The following is a 15286-nucleotide window of genomic DNA, read 5'->3' as shown; positions in this document are numbered from 1 at the left end:
ACACTGTTGTAAGAACGAAACTCTGTCATAACCAGAGGACACCCTATATTTATTTGATCATTCTCTACCTGTTAAAAATTTCCACAATTAAGTTAAAAATTCTTTACAATACACAAACTGTTGTTTAAAGATATCTATTTTGAGCGGGCTGGATGAAAAAAGGTAAAATGATAAAGCCAAAAAACCCCCATATATAACACATAGATACAAACAACAGTATAGTGATAGCCAGAGGGAAAGTGGGTGGCTAGATGAAGGTGGGCAAAGGGAGGGGGGATGGAGACAGAGACTTTACTTTGGGGTGGAGAGCACATGAGGCAGCTTCCAGATGATGTTTTGTTGAGTTGTACACTTGAAACCTGTATGAACCAATGTCACCCCAATAAATTCAATGAAAAAATATCAAAAAAGAGAGCAATTATTAGCTCAAAACTTAAGACCATTAACTCTGATGTTTAAATTTTAAAACACAATAGACAACCTATAAAGTTTGGTTCCCAAGTGCTAATTCATAGACCTGTGCCAATTTCTGATGGCAGTAGTTTCCGTAGCTTAAAAGATAGTAATAGAAAGAACAAAAGAGTGAGTTTTTTGTACCACAAAAAGCATTCCATTTAAAGGACTGCTGTTTATTCTGAGATTATGTCAGTTCTACCTTTTAATGTTAAAATGTTCTGTTTTAAGAAACGATGGTGATAGTTTATTTGACAAACTTGTATGACCTGAAATTTTCTGTGCATGTTTGTGTTTTAATTTTACTGATCCTTCAAAACTAATGTTTGAAAATCCTCTCAGAGCTGTTTCTACATCATTTAATAGGTATTCTGTGTAAAGCAACCTTGGCATTACTGTCGGGAGGACATAAGTCTCAGAAGCCAAAGCATTCTTATCTGTATTTAACCCTATTTATTCAGTTCTGACCTGGTTTCAAATAACGAAGTACTAACACTGAGGAGCAAGGACGAGTTAAGACAGCGTTTCGTCCTCACCGGTTTCCGGTTTAGGCTGTTTGCATCACACTGTTAAAAAAACGTTAAGAGTATATGCCTCGGGACCTAGCAGTCTGGTAGTGGCAGGAGAAGGGTGGAGACCCTGGACCATGAAAAATATGGAAAGGTAGAGAGGAAGAAAAACCCGTGCTAGGAAAGCAGACAGGAAGCAAGACTTCGAGTTCATTGCTGCGTGACGAAGACCCACGGGAGAGAGCGGTGCGGGCGGGTTGCGAAGGTGCCCCATCCCAGGAAGAGCGGGTGAAGACGGTACCGCAGGGACATGAGAAAGAAGGACGGGTTATAGACTCACATGGGAGTCAGTGCCCACGAGACCTGAAGAGCGACTTAATTCAAGACGCTGAAAAGGAAAGTGGCCAAGATGAAAGACTCCCAACCTCTCCAACCGCTGTCCATGCGGACCAGGGGTGGGGTAGGACACGCCCCGCGGGCTCACGCACCCTATGGGCAGCCTCGAGCTGCGAGACACGCCCCTTGCTTCAAATGTCTCCCTTGAGCTTCATCCTACTCACGTACTAACCGACCCATTGGCGCCTGCGCAGTCCCCAGGTCCCGCTCCTCCGCCTTCCTGCCCGGCGCGCAAGATGGCGGTATCCAGTGTCTCCTGCGGCCGAGTGCGTTCCTGTCGGCTCTTTCTCGGAGTCAGGGTTAGCCTGGCCCCGAGACAAGCTCTCTGGAAAGCCTCGACTATAGAGCTGCAAACAGTTTCCCGATGTCAGGTAAGGCTGGTCCCTTCAGCGTGAGTTCCTGGAGCAGGCACGCCGCCACCTCCCCCTGCTGTTCCGCATGCCATCGACTGGGACCCTAGGGTCTCAGGTGGTTAGTGGAGTTCGGGGGTTGAGAGAGAAGTGTGTGTTGGTTTTCAGCGGCCACCCTGGAGGCTGTTTCTGGGTTTCTAGGGGTGGTGAGGGGAAAGTTATTACAGCGACACTCCTCCAAGTTCAGGGGTCCCTCGCGCAGGTGTGGCGCTGGGTCCGACCCTTCGCGCCTGCGCCGCAGTCCCGAGAGGAGGAGGGCCGCACCACAGCAGGTGAATGAGAACTGGACTCAGGCACTGGCCTGGGAGACTTAGTGGAGAGGATAGATATTGACTTTTTGAAGGTCTTGTATCTTTGTTTTCATAATTTTCCCAAAACTTGGGAAAGAGATGGAGACCAGAAGTTGCACATTTCATTTTATGCTGAAGGAAGTGGGAAGCCACTTTCCCAGATGGTTGGGTGATAATGCCATTCACTGACATGGGATCTCAAAAGGAGGATCAGAGTTGAGTCGGAAGAAAACAAGTTAATTTTGGATCTAGTTGTATTTCAGGCATCTGTGGGATATATATATATATATGTGTGTGTGTGTGTGTGTGTGTGTGTGTGTATTTTTAGATTTCATTTATTCACTTTTAGAGAGAGAGGAGAGAGAGAGAGAAAGAAAGAAGGGGGGAGGAGCAGGAAGCATCAACTTCCATCTGTGCCTTGACCAGGTAAGCCTAGGGTTTCAGTCCAGCAACCTCAGCATTCTAGGGCTATGCTTTTATCCCCCAAGTGGAGATTTCCAGCAGGTCTATAAATAGGAAAGTCTATAGTTCAAGAAGAGAACTGATTTACAAGTCCTGTGTTACCTTGTAGAGGTGGTAATTGAGGCCTTGGAAATGAAATAGATCTCTTAGGGAGGGTGTACTGAATGAGGAATAAGCACAGGAACAGAGCCCTGATGGACAAACAGTCAAGGAAGAAGAGCTCCCAAGAGATTGAGAATGAGCAAAAGGGAAAAACAGTGTGGTGTTATGTTTCAATGAGGCAAAGTGATAAACATTACCAAATAATGTGGAAGTCAAATACTATGATCTAAAAACTGTTGAAAAAAAAGAATGCTATCATTTTTTTATCAGTTTTTTATAAAACTAACTTAAATCATCCAATCTATTCATTTATCCATCAACCTTTTGTTTTTATTATTTTGTATTGGAAAATATTCTGGAAATTATTCTTTCTTGCATAACTTTTGAGTATGTCTTTCCTGTATACACACAATTATCTATAAAAGGACTCAAGCTTACAGAATATTAGAATATTTTTGCCTGGCCAGGTAGTGTCCGACTGGGAAGCAGAGGATCCAGGTTCGAAATCCTGAAGTCGCTGGTTTGAGTGCGGACTCACCAGCTTGAGTGCGGGGTTGCTGGCTTGAGTGTGGGATCATAGACATGACCCCATGGTCTCTGGCTTGAGCCCAAAGTTGCTGGATTGAGCAAGGGGTCACTCATTCTGCTGTAGCCACCCTCCCTCCCTCCAAGCACATATAAAAAGCAATCAATGAACAGTCAAGGGGCAGCAAGGAAGAGTTGATGCTTCACATCTCTCTCCCTGTCTGTCTGTCCCTATCTGTCCTTCTCTCTGTCTCTCTGTCAGTCACAAAAACAAAAAAAAAAAAACCCACCAAGAATATTTTTATTTGTTGACATTTAATGTGTGTGCATTTGGGGAGAGTTGCTAGCTTTCCCTCCCTGGAACTCCTGAGCCTATATATCCTCTATGTCCTTCTCTATATTCTGTTAGTCATATACAAATATACATGCATATGCATACTTGAAAAAAAATAGATGCTGCCCTGACTGATAGCTCGGTTATTTGGAGTGCGGTCCCAAAGAACAGAAGTTGTTGGTGTGATTTCTGGTGAGAGCACATACAGGAACAGCTCGATGTTCCTGTCTCTTTGTCTCTCTCTCTCTGTGTCTGTCTCTCAAAAAAAAAAAAAAGATCCCATAGTATGTTTTACTTCTTTAACTTACATATATAGTACAGACCCCTCCAAATCACCTATTATATCTCACTGCTGTCTAATATTCTGTGGTGTGAGTGTATCAAAGCTAATCTAATAATTGGTAAACATTTGCTTTGTTTCCATTTTCTCCTACTGGTAGTGCTCAGTAAACATCTTGGTATATATAGTTCCTTAGGTACTGATGCTTTTATTTCTGTGGAGAGAGTTCCAGTTTTGAACTACTGCTACAGAGGATATATACATAATAAATTTTAATAGATATTCCTAGCTTTCCAAAAAGGCTGTAGCAATTCACGTCCCATCATTGATGTATGAGTGTGTGCTCCTTTTTCTACCTGTATTAGGTATTACTATTTTTTTCAATAAGATGGATGAAAATGATTTCTCCTTACAATTTTCATCTCTGACCATTATTGAAATAAAGCCTTTTTTATCCATATGGCAAACATTTACTGAGCACTTTACTGGTGACAGTGTGAAGTAAACAAATAGTCAAAAACAAATAATTTCCAGGCCCCAGATTCCTGAATCCCACCGCAGATTAGGTTTAACCACATGAGGACTTAACTGATCCCATCAGACCCTTAATTGTAGATTAAGGTCTGTTTTATTTTATTATTATTATTTTTTTTTTTGTATTTTTCTGAAGCTGGAAATGGGGAGAGACAGACGCCTGCATGCGCCTGGGATCCACCCGGCACGCCCACCAGGGGCGAAGCTCTGCCCACCAGGGGGCGATGCTCTGCCCCTCCGGGGCGTCAGGGGGCGATGCTGTGCCCCTCCGGGGCGTCGCTCTGCCATGTCCAGAGCCACGGGCAGAGGCCATGGAGCCATCCCCAGCGCCCGGGCCATCTTTGCTCCAGTGGAGCCTTGGCTGCGGGAGGGGAAGAGAGAGACAGAGAGGAAGGAGGGGGGGGTGTGGAGAAGCAAATGGGCGCTTCTCCTATGTGCCCTGGCCGGGAATCGAACCCGGGTCCCCCGCACGCCAGGCCGACGCTCTACCGCTGAGCCAACCGACCAGGGCCAAGGTCTGTATTAAATGTTAATGTTTCTTCACTTCCACCTCCAACCTTAAAGATTATATTTCTCTTAGGGGTTATGCTTCATAATACAAAATTTTTAATCATTTCATGAGTAGCTAAACTACTATGCCTGTTTTTTTGGGGAGTGGCTTCATAATCCATTTCTTATGAAACCTCTTCAGAGGTTACAGACGACTTAATGAAGGGAGCAGGACAAATAGAATAATAATAATAACAAAGTGCATCGAATATAGGATAAGGATTTTTTGCATTTTGTTTATATGTGTGTGTAGTGAGTGGTGGTATAAACGGTGAGAAACATGCAGGAAGGGAAAAGATATAAGCTTTGTTAAGCAATGACTTTTGGGTGCTCATCTGGGACCCTCACTAGTAAAATAAAAACAGGCTATATACTGTCTAAATTGCCAGATCAAAAAATAAAAATTTAAAAGTACAGACCATATAGCAAAAGAAAGAAAACAGGAAGGGAGCATAAAAAATATTTTTTAAAAAGGATTAAAATAAGACAGACTATCTATTAAAGCCATTTTAAAGGGATATTCTCATGTATTAAAAAACATTTCAGGACAAAACCTAAAATGACCCCAATTTAAATAATAAATATGAGCAGTGATATTACAGGGAAGTGCAAGTGGGAGTTTAAAAGGGTTGCAGTATTATGATCCATCAGAATGGAGTTCAGGATTGCATGGGAATGGAACACTATAACACTGAAGGGTACAATCTGCCTTAAGCTAGAACTCTTCTGAATTAAATAGTGCCTTGAGAACGCCACTGAAACATACAAAAGAACTATATAGGAAACAAAGGTAATTGACAAAATAATACAGATAATGTATAAGTGAAGATTCCTCTTTCTATGGGATTCTCTTGGCTCACAGAGTAGAAGTAGCCACTTAAATTTTTTTCCTAATTTTTTTTTTAATTACTCTGTCTACCTCTTACAACCACTCTTTGGATAAGAAGTATTCAGTCCATCAAACCTGTCATTCCTTACCCTCCCTGCTGACCATCTCATATCTTACTTCACAAGACATAAGTAACCTTTTTTCTCCACTTACTCTCCCTAACAAACTATTTTGCTTCATTGCCTTAAAGAAATGTTTCTCATTCTCTCTGGAATCCACCCAGCGACCCCCATCTGGGCCCGATGCTCTCCCCATCTGGGGCCATGCTCGCAACCGAGCTATTTTTCGCTCTTGAGGTGGAGGCTCCATGGAGCCATCCTCAGCACCTGGGCCAAACCACTTAAATCAATTGAACCATGGCTGCGGGAAGGGAAAAGAGAGAGAGAAAGAAAGAGAGAAGGGGGAGGGATAGGGGTGGAGAAGCAGATGGTCGCTTCTCATGTGTGCCCTGGCTGGGAATCGAACCCAGACATCCATCCACACGCTGGGCAGATGCTCTACCACAGAGCCAACCAGCCAGGGTGAGATGTTTCTCATTCCAACACAGATGCCTGCTATTTCCCCTGTTCTGATGGTGTCAATATCATGTCCTGTGTGATTATTAAGAGACCATATATCTTGCTCAGACCTCTCCTGTGCCACACACACACAGAGCCATCTGCTTCCTAAACGCCTCTCCTGAGATAAGGCAGCGGTTCTCAACCTGTGGGTCACGACTCCGGCGGGGATCAAACGACCAAAACACAGGGGTCGCCTAAAGCCATCGGAAATACATATTTTATTTAAAAATGTATTGTATAATAAGGCATCTCGAATTCATCCTGTCAAAATTGAACACATTATGTTCCTCCCTAGTGTTGCTCTTCCTCTAGAATTCATTACTCCATTGAATGGAAGACTCATTTTTTTCTCTGTGGTTGATGAAAAGGTAGTGGCTTTACCTGTTATTTGAATTGATCGTTTTAGCTGTAGACTAAAAAGTTTGTCATATTTACAAAACCAGCAGTCATCATTGTTTTGGCAACAGAACATTGGGAAAATTACTTCTACTCTATGACTGCTATTTTCTTCCCCAAATTTATACCTTTGCCATATTTCTTGAGGCAGAAAAACATTTTCACTTTGAATATGGGAAGAACCTTCTGCATTGTTCAAAGAAGACATGGAAAAAAAAAGACATGGAATCAAAAAAATATAAAGAAAAGCTTGGAAAAAGTGAAAACAAGATGGTGAAACTGTTACAGGGGGAGCGAAGAGACCTCAGTTCTTACCTTCTTGAGAGAAAGAATTCAATCAAGAGACAAAATGCAGCAAGTAAAGGAAGAATTTATTGGCCACATAGGAAGAAAGGAGAAAGGAGACCTTGGAGACAGGTTCAGGGGTCAGCCTGGGATGAGCTGCTGCTCTATCTGCTCCCCTGGTTGCAAGTCTTGTGGGGTCCCAGAGCTTAGGAGAAAGAGAAGGGGGAGGAATATGCGCCTGGGGAAGACGAGGAGAAAAAAGAGTGGGGAGGAAAAGGCACCAGTGCGCTCAGGGAAGGGAGGGTGCACTGGAACACTCTCTGTCCAAAGGAATTTTAAGGATGGTGATTTTAGGGGTGGTACCAGAGGAGGATCCCAATAAGAATATTCATTCAGTTTCTAGGTGTGTTCTTTTAGGGTCATATTCTCCACTGATTGGTTGGTACCAGAGCAGGGGACATTCATTAGTCAATGCAGCTGGTCCTGAGATCAGCTGTGGCTTTCTTTTGCCTGTTTTGCTGCTTTTCTGGACCTGAAGCTGAAACACAACTGAGGCCTAGATGTTGTATCTCTAATGCTTAAGCTCTGTTTTTTGGCTTTTTTGTTTGTTCCTCCTCTAAGGGGGTCTAAAAGCACATGATTTGTGATATGCCAGGGAGGAAAGGTTAGGGGAGGGTCTGAATCCCATGATCAGTGATATGAAATCAGTGGGTCTAAACCACATGACCAGCTAAGGGAGGAAAGGTCACTCTGGGAGGTGGGGATGGGGGGTGGTGAGGTCCTTGTTTTCCCAGTTTTGCCCATTGGTAGGCACCTGGGGCTTTTTGCCCTAGTGGCCTTCTGTGCCTGGTCTGTAGTTCATGTTCTGCTGTTCTCTAACTGCTTTGCACAGAACTGTTGAGATGGGATTTGGTGCTGACAGTACTTGGCTGTGGGAGAGGTTGCAGGTGTGTAAAAATGGGCTCTGTCTAGACAAGGCAGGCTAATGATACACCTAAGTCAGTTTTGATCATGTTTTTACTCATTGATAGTAACACTTCAGCTTCATAAAGCAGTGTAGAAATTAAAATTGTTGGTTCACAATACAGAGAAACTCCTCTGTGCTCTCCTGAGAAAAAATGAACTATTGATATATAGTTTCATGGAATTTTAAATACTCACCAAAGAGTAACAAGCAACTATTTTATTATTTTAATTTGTGGGAGTTTGAGAACATAATTTTTACTATTAATTGAGAATTTTACTATTTTTCCTGTAGTTTTTCTTTCATTTTCAATTGTGACTGTGCTGACAAATTACTATAGAATTATTTGAATCTCTAGTTCTCAAAAAGGAGTAGGGAATGGATGAGGGAGGGATAGTGCTGGTGGTACTATGTGTGAAAGAGATCTTTATGCTTATGAAAAGAGAAATGAATGAGTTACTAAATCTGAATATTGCTTCAGAGTGTTTAAATTGTTGAGGCAAGGATCAGGTTGAGAACCAAAAATTTCAGATGTTGAGAAAAGCCAGGACCTGTTCTAGTAGTCTCCAGCTACTGAGTGCAATTGAGTGGTCATTTGAAAACATTTTTCTGATTGTTTTCCTTTATTGAAGGTGAAATGCTAATGCCTTGGGGGGGAATTCCTAGTGCCACAGCATAAAAGGTTCATAGCAGCAAATGTGATATCATTACTGATAGTTTAAAAGGATGTGAAAGCCCTTATTTCTACATAGCATATTGAAACAAATTAATATGAAGAAATGTCTTGATATTTAGTGAAGCAGTTTCTTCATTGTGCCAGCTTAAAATAAGGACCACGGAATAGTTTCAAATTAAGCTAAAGCGATTATGTTAAGACAGTTGTACCCTAAACAAAGTAAGTGCCTGTAGTGTAAGGGTGCTGCTCCAAGTACATGTCCCTGTACACCCATTTCCGCTTGCTAGTTTCTGTTTGCTGCTACCTATGCCTCTTGTGAAGTCACTTTTCATTCCATATGTGTCAGATATCACAACTAGCTGAAGTTGACGAGTGGGTATCAGATATGAGTGTTTGTAATAGATAAGGAAGTAGCGTATCACTTACAAGTATTTTTGGTTGTAATGTGTTGAAATGCTAGTGGTTGAACTACTTTGAAGGCATAGGCTTTACAAAGCTAGCTCTGGAGTGGAGAGCAGTTCTAACAGCTTTCTTCACAGGTTTCTTCCCTGTGTCGACTCCTGCCAACCAACTACCATAATGAAAAAGGCAGCTGTTTGAATATTCTGTTTTATTTATTTATTTTTTAATTTTTCTTTTATTAATTTTTAGAGAGTGAGAGAGAGAGAAAGAGAGAAGGGGAGGGAGGAGCAGGAAGCATCAACTCCCATATGTGTCTTGACCAGGCAAGCCCAGGGTTTTGAACCGGCAACCTCAGTGTTCCAGGTCGATGCTTTATCCATTGCGCCACCACCACCGGTCAGGCAATTCTGTTTTATTTAGAGACAGTGGTCTACAGGATTTGTTTAATGTAAATTTTTTCTTTTCTTTCCTTTTATATTTTCTGCTAGATATTAAGGCTAAGACATACCACAGTTGTTACAACAAAGAAAAATGTTGCAGCCTTAAGACGTGAAACCTACACAGTGGATTTTATTAAAAAGCAGATTGAGGAGTTCAACATAGGAAAGAGACATTTAGCCAACATGATGGGAGAAGATCCGGAAACATTGACACAAGTGGATATTGATGTAAGTACCGTTATTCTGTTGAAAAGTAATTGCTCTGACGTTTTAGATATTGAAAGCACTGTTCTTCAGCCCAAGCCCTTTGGCTCTGTAAATTTTAATCAAACTGTCAGAATAAGGAAAAAAACACTGTACTTTGCAAGTTGAACCTGTGGTTTCACAGACAGATGCTACTCTGTATTTAAAGCATAATACAGTATGGTGAGTTTTAGATTTTAACTAGAAATGCATACCTTCCTTGATTTAATGTTAGGAGCTACTAGGAATGTTTATACACAATTTGGAAACATTTATCCTGCAGTGTAGTCTTAAATTTAGCTTTCTTACAAAAAGATAAAACAAATGGTAATGGAAATATAGTCAAGTTTGTAAGGAAATCCAGTAAGTAAACCTAAGCCCAGTGTTTTATAACTGTATAGCTGAATTTTCAAAATGAGGGCATGTTTTAAGTGATTTGAGACTAGATTAGAATGCTATTCCTGTACCACTCTTGAATTACTATAATCCCATAAAAGTAGTAATAATATTACTTTTTTTGCTAGACATTTAGAATAGCTTGCAAAAGAACTTAACAATTTAATAGTTTTGAAGCTTGTTCTATTTTAAAAGAAAGTAACGACATTTCATGGTGATTCATATTTAACTGAAGAATAACATCTTTTCTGTATAGAGTTAACATTTTATATGATTTTAAATATATAATTGTAAATTTTTTGTTTTTAGGCATTTTAGTTTATTTCCCATCCTTATGTATACCTTTCTTAATTATTTGTTACTTCAGTACTCTTTAGGGCACCAGACCAACATTTTTGACTAATCTAGACAGATTTCTTATTGCCCTTATAGATCTGGGTGATTTGGAGTTATGGATCTCATAGCTACTGTAATTTTTTCGAGTCTTATAGTGATATAGGCAGTATTAGGGATATTAAGAAATCTGTTTTTATAATATTGATTTTATCAAAGGTCATAAGGTATTGTTCCATTTTTAGAGGAGGAGATTGAGGTACAAAAAGAATAAGCATTATATTTAAATGTATAATTATGGATAAAGGGAACTCAAACTATAAACTTTGAACCTAGTATTCCTTCTTCACATACGACTCATTTCATGTATAATGGACATCTATCTGACAGTATCTAGAATGTATTACATTATTTTTAGCTACATATTCAAAGCATTATGATTTTCAAGAATAGAAGGACAGAAAGTAACTAGTGTTTGTGTACTGAAAAAAATTATTATTTTTTAAAGAACTGAAGGACCAAAGACTAAGATTTTCTCCTTTCCCATTTAATATCATGTATCCTTTAAAAAAAAAGATAAGAGAATAATGAGCATCTTGGCACAGTAGTCATACTATAAAACTATAATCATATAACTTGTTTATGTTTTTCAGAAATACAATCTCCATATCTCTGTGCCCCTAAATTTTTCTCTTGAGAAAATTTGCAGTTTATTTTTTATTTTATTTTCAGTGGCTGCTTTATTGAGACACACTTCACATATTGTTTAAAGAGTACACTTCACTGGTTTTAAGTCTGTCCACAAACTTGTATAATCATCATCAAAATCTAATTGCAAACCATTTTCATCACCCCATAATAAAACTTTGTACTTAGTACCAGCCGCTCTTCAACTTCCTGCATACCCTCAGGTCTGTCTAGGCAACTGCTTTCTACTTTCTGTCTCTATAGATTTGCCTACTCTAGACATTTCATATAAACAGAATCATATGATAAGTGGTCTTTTGTGACTAGCTTCTTTCACTTAATGTATTGTTTTCAAGATTTACCCATGTTTTATCATTTGTCAGTTGGTAATTCCTTTCTATTACCAAATACTTTCCATTGTGTGGATATGCTACATTTCTTTTTAATCCATCCATCAGTTGATGGGCATCTGGATTGTTTCCATTTTTGGCTGTTGTGAGTGGTGCTACTCTGTACTTGCATGTAAGAGTTTTCGTGTGGTCTTATGTTTTCACTTCTCTTGGGTATGTACCTAAGAAACTATTGCTAATCCAAAGTCATGAAGATTTACACTTATGTTTTTTCTAAAATTAATTTTTGGATATTGATCTTGAATCCTTCAACCTTGCTGAACTCATTTACTAATTCTTACAGTTTTTTAGTGGATTCCTTCAAATTGTATGTGTTCAAAATGTCACCTGTAAATAGAAATAGTTATACTTTTTTTCTTTTTATCTGGATGCCTTTCATTTCTTTTTCCTGCCCAGTTGCCCTGGCTAGCACCTCCAACAATGTGACTACACATGGTGAGAGTAGACACCCTCATCTTGTTCATGATCTAAGGGGAAAGTTTCCAGTCTTTCTCCATCAAATAGGCTGTCATGCCTGACCTGTGGTGGTGCAGTGGATAAAGCATTGACCTGGAAATGCTGAGGTCGCTGGTTTGAAACCCTGGGCTTGCCTGGTCACGGCACATATGGGAGTTGATGCTTCCTGCTCCTCCCCCCTTCTCTCTCTCTCTCTCTCTTTCTCTCTCTCCTCTAAAATGAATAAATAAATAAATTAAAAAAAAAAAAAAGGCTGTCAGCCATGGGTTTTTTGTAGATGCTCTTTATCAGGTAAAGGAAGTTCCTTACGTATCTATTTTAGTGAACATTTTTTATCATAAAGGGATGTGGCATATTGTCAAATGCTTTTATTTGCTTAAGAGATGATTATTTCTTTTATTGGTATGGTAGGTATATCATGATTGATTTTCTTTCATTTTCTTTATATTTATTAAAATGAAATAGTAACAAATACTTTCATATTACTGTTAGGAATAAAGAGACAAGCCAAAAAAAAAACATGACTTAACATCACTCAGTCATAAAACAGTCTTATTTACCTATAGATTTGTTCTGGGAACAATAAAGACAAATGCAGATTTTTTTTTTAATATTGTTCAATGAAACATTACTTATTAATAGTAAAACTTTTAATAGGACCTTGAGCTAAGAGAAAGTGTAGGATGTCAATCAAGATTCATAAGAATCAGATTTTATCCTGTATCAAACTTAATTAAACTTAATATTTTAAAGCAGCAGTTTTTAACCGGTGTGCCACAAGAATTTTTTTTTCTTTTCTGAAGCTGGAAACGGGGAGAGACAGTCAGACAGACTCCCACATGCGCCCGACCGGGATCCACCCAGCTCGCCCACCAGGGGCGATGCTCTGCCCACCAGGGGGCGATGCTCTGCCCCTCCGGGGCGTCGCTCTCCCACGAACAGAGCCACTCTAGCGCCTGGGACAGAGGCCATAGAGCCATCCCCAGCGCCCAGGCCATCTTTGCTCCAATGGAGCCTTGATTGGAAGGGAAGAGAGAGACAGAGAGGAAGGAGGGGGGGTGTGGAGAAACAAATGGGCGCTTCTCCTATGTGCCCTGGCCGGGAATCGAACCCGGGTCCCCCACACGCCAGGCCGACGCTCTACCGCTGAGCCAACCGGCCAGGGCCAAGAATTTTTAAAGCATGAAATACCTGTTTACTCAGGGGCACTGAGCTCTTTTTTCTTAGATTGTCAAATAAGAAATGACAGTAGTCAACATAACAATAGCCATTTGGTGTGAACGAATCAAAATTATACTTATTTTTTTGGTCAGATCAATGAAAAATATATTTTTTGGTTTGCTGCAGAATTTTAGTAATTAGTTTATGTGTGCCATGAGATGGAAAAGGTTGAAAGTCATTTCTTTGGATACAGGTTGTTTGTTTATTTTTTACATTAATTGATTTGGGTGTTAAACTAACTTTGTGTTCCTGGAGTAAACCCCACTTTGTCAGTGTGGATAATCTTTTTTTTTTTTTTGATGTGTTTCCAGATTAGGCTTGCTAGTATTTTGCTGAGGAATTTTGCTTCTAATTAATACTGATCTGTAGTTTTCTTGTAATGTCTCTGTCTGATTTTGACATCAGGGTAATAATACTGGCCTCATAGGATAAATTGGAAAATGTTCTCGATTTCTGGAAGAGTTTGTGAAGAATTGGTATTAATTATTCTTTAAATGTTTGGTTGAATTCATCAGTGAAGCCATCTGGGCCTAGAATTTTTGGGCAGGGGGTGAGAGTGGGGATACTTCCTTTTTATTACTGTTTATTTTTGAAACTGTTCCTTCCCCTCTTTTCTGTGACCTTTGTGTTCCTGAGTTCTCAGCAAGAAGATCCCACTACCCAAATGAGTTCACCTCAAGGCATTTTTGAGCATCTCTTTACAACCTTTTGGGAGGTACATACAGCGTATTTTAGCTCACTGAGAGAAACAGAATCAGTCAACAGTTTTTTAGTTAAATCTGAAGGGATAAACTTTTCACAACATAAGTATTATAGATGAATTATGTTGTTTGGAATGGTTAGTTCATTGCTTGGATGTTTAATCAGAATATTAGTTTGGGAGTTAAAATTATTTTCATGAGAATTTAATTTTTACAGAATAGACATGACCTGTAATTTAATTCAATTACTTAGTTAAAAGTTTAGACTCACTGTATAATTTTCACGAAGGTAAATTAGGTGCCATTGTACGGTGTGCCCATAAAGTCATGGTGCACTTTTGACCGGTCACAGGAAAGCAACAAAAGACGATAGAAATGTGAAATCTGCACCAAATAAAAGGAAAACTCTCCCAGTTTCATACCTATTCAGTGCAGTTCGATGTGGGCTCACGCACAGATTTTGTAGGGCTCCTTCGGTAGTTATCCTGTATAGCCTCTACAGACTCGTCACTGACTGATGGCCTACCAGAATGAGGTTTCTCCACCAAACTTACCAGTTTCCTTCAACTGCTTATCCCACCGAGTAATGTTATTCCTATGTGGTGGCGCTTCGTTATAAACACGCAGACATTCATGTTGCACTTTGGTCACGAATTCGAATTTAGCGAGCCACAGAACACACTGAACTTTCCTCTGCACCATCCACATCTTGACTGGCAACCAGGCCCCGATTGGCCCACCATGAAAGCTGGAACGCCCACTAGTGGGCGGGAGGGACCAGGTTGAGGAGCACTGCAAAAGTGGGCGGTTTTTATAAAAAGGTTCACCATCAGGGATCTAGATTATCCTTTTTATATTATTTAGAGAAACCTTAAAGGATTTTATCATTCAATGAGAAACAATATGTTTAGTTATGGTTTTTAAAATGTAGAATTGTTTTCCAGAGAGGATATGTTTAAAATCACTAGGTAAATGTCAAGTGACAACTTTTCTGTACTTTTAAAACTATGTGAGAGTGTGTGTGTGTGTGCGTGTATATATATATATATGGTGAAAGTAAGTTGTTATTTTGTATCATTGTGCTAATAAAAAATAATGATAAATCTTTCTTAGATTTAGGGAAAAAAATGTAATGAAATTATGAGTTAATATGAAAAAAATCTCCAATTGTTTAAAGTATATAGAATCTGGACTTTAAAAGAAGCTGGATTTCTTATATTGTGAGGAGTATAGATGCAGAACATGTAGAACTTGGTTGTGAAATGGATCTTTTTTTTTTTTAAACCACTATAATTGCAGTTGATGTTGTAGTAAGATGCAGAACTGGGATGAAGAGATGAATTACAGTCTCACTAACTATCATTGCAGTATTTAGCAAGTCAT

At 39.7% G+C, this 15286-nt stretch overlaps 1 protein-coding gene across 2 annotated transcripts in view; it reads left to right on the top strand.

Moving 5' to 3' along the window:
* The first annotated feature begins 1438 nt into the window (after positions 1-1438).
* MRPS9 (mitochondrial ribosomal protein S9) overlaps positions 1439-15286 on the top strand; it is a 64554-nt gene continuing 50706 nt past the window's right edge. For both annotated transcript variants that reach the window (XM_066267868.1, XM_066267867.1), the window contains exons 1-2: positions 1439-1729; positions 9505-9684. In XM_066267868.1, coding sequence (XP_066123965.1) covers positions 1454-1729; positions 9505-9684 — 456 coding nt within the window. In that variant the 5' untranslated portion in view covers positions 1439-1453. The remainder of the gene's footprint in view (positions 1730-9504; positions 9685-15286) is intronic.

The sequence above is a fragment of the Saccopteryx bilineata genome, chromosome 3, assembly GCF_036850765.1.
Source record: "Saccopteryx bilineata isolate mSacBil1 chromosome 3, mSacBil1_pri_phased_curated, whole genome shotgun sequence".
Taxonomy (NCBI): domain Eukaryota; kingdom Metazoa; phylum Chordata; class Mammalia; order Chiroptera; family Emballonuridae; genus Saccopteryx; species Saccopteryx bilineata.
Note: the sequence above shows the minus strand (reverse complement) of the source record. Positions and strands in the feature narration are given on the sequence as shown.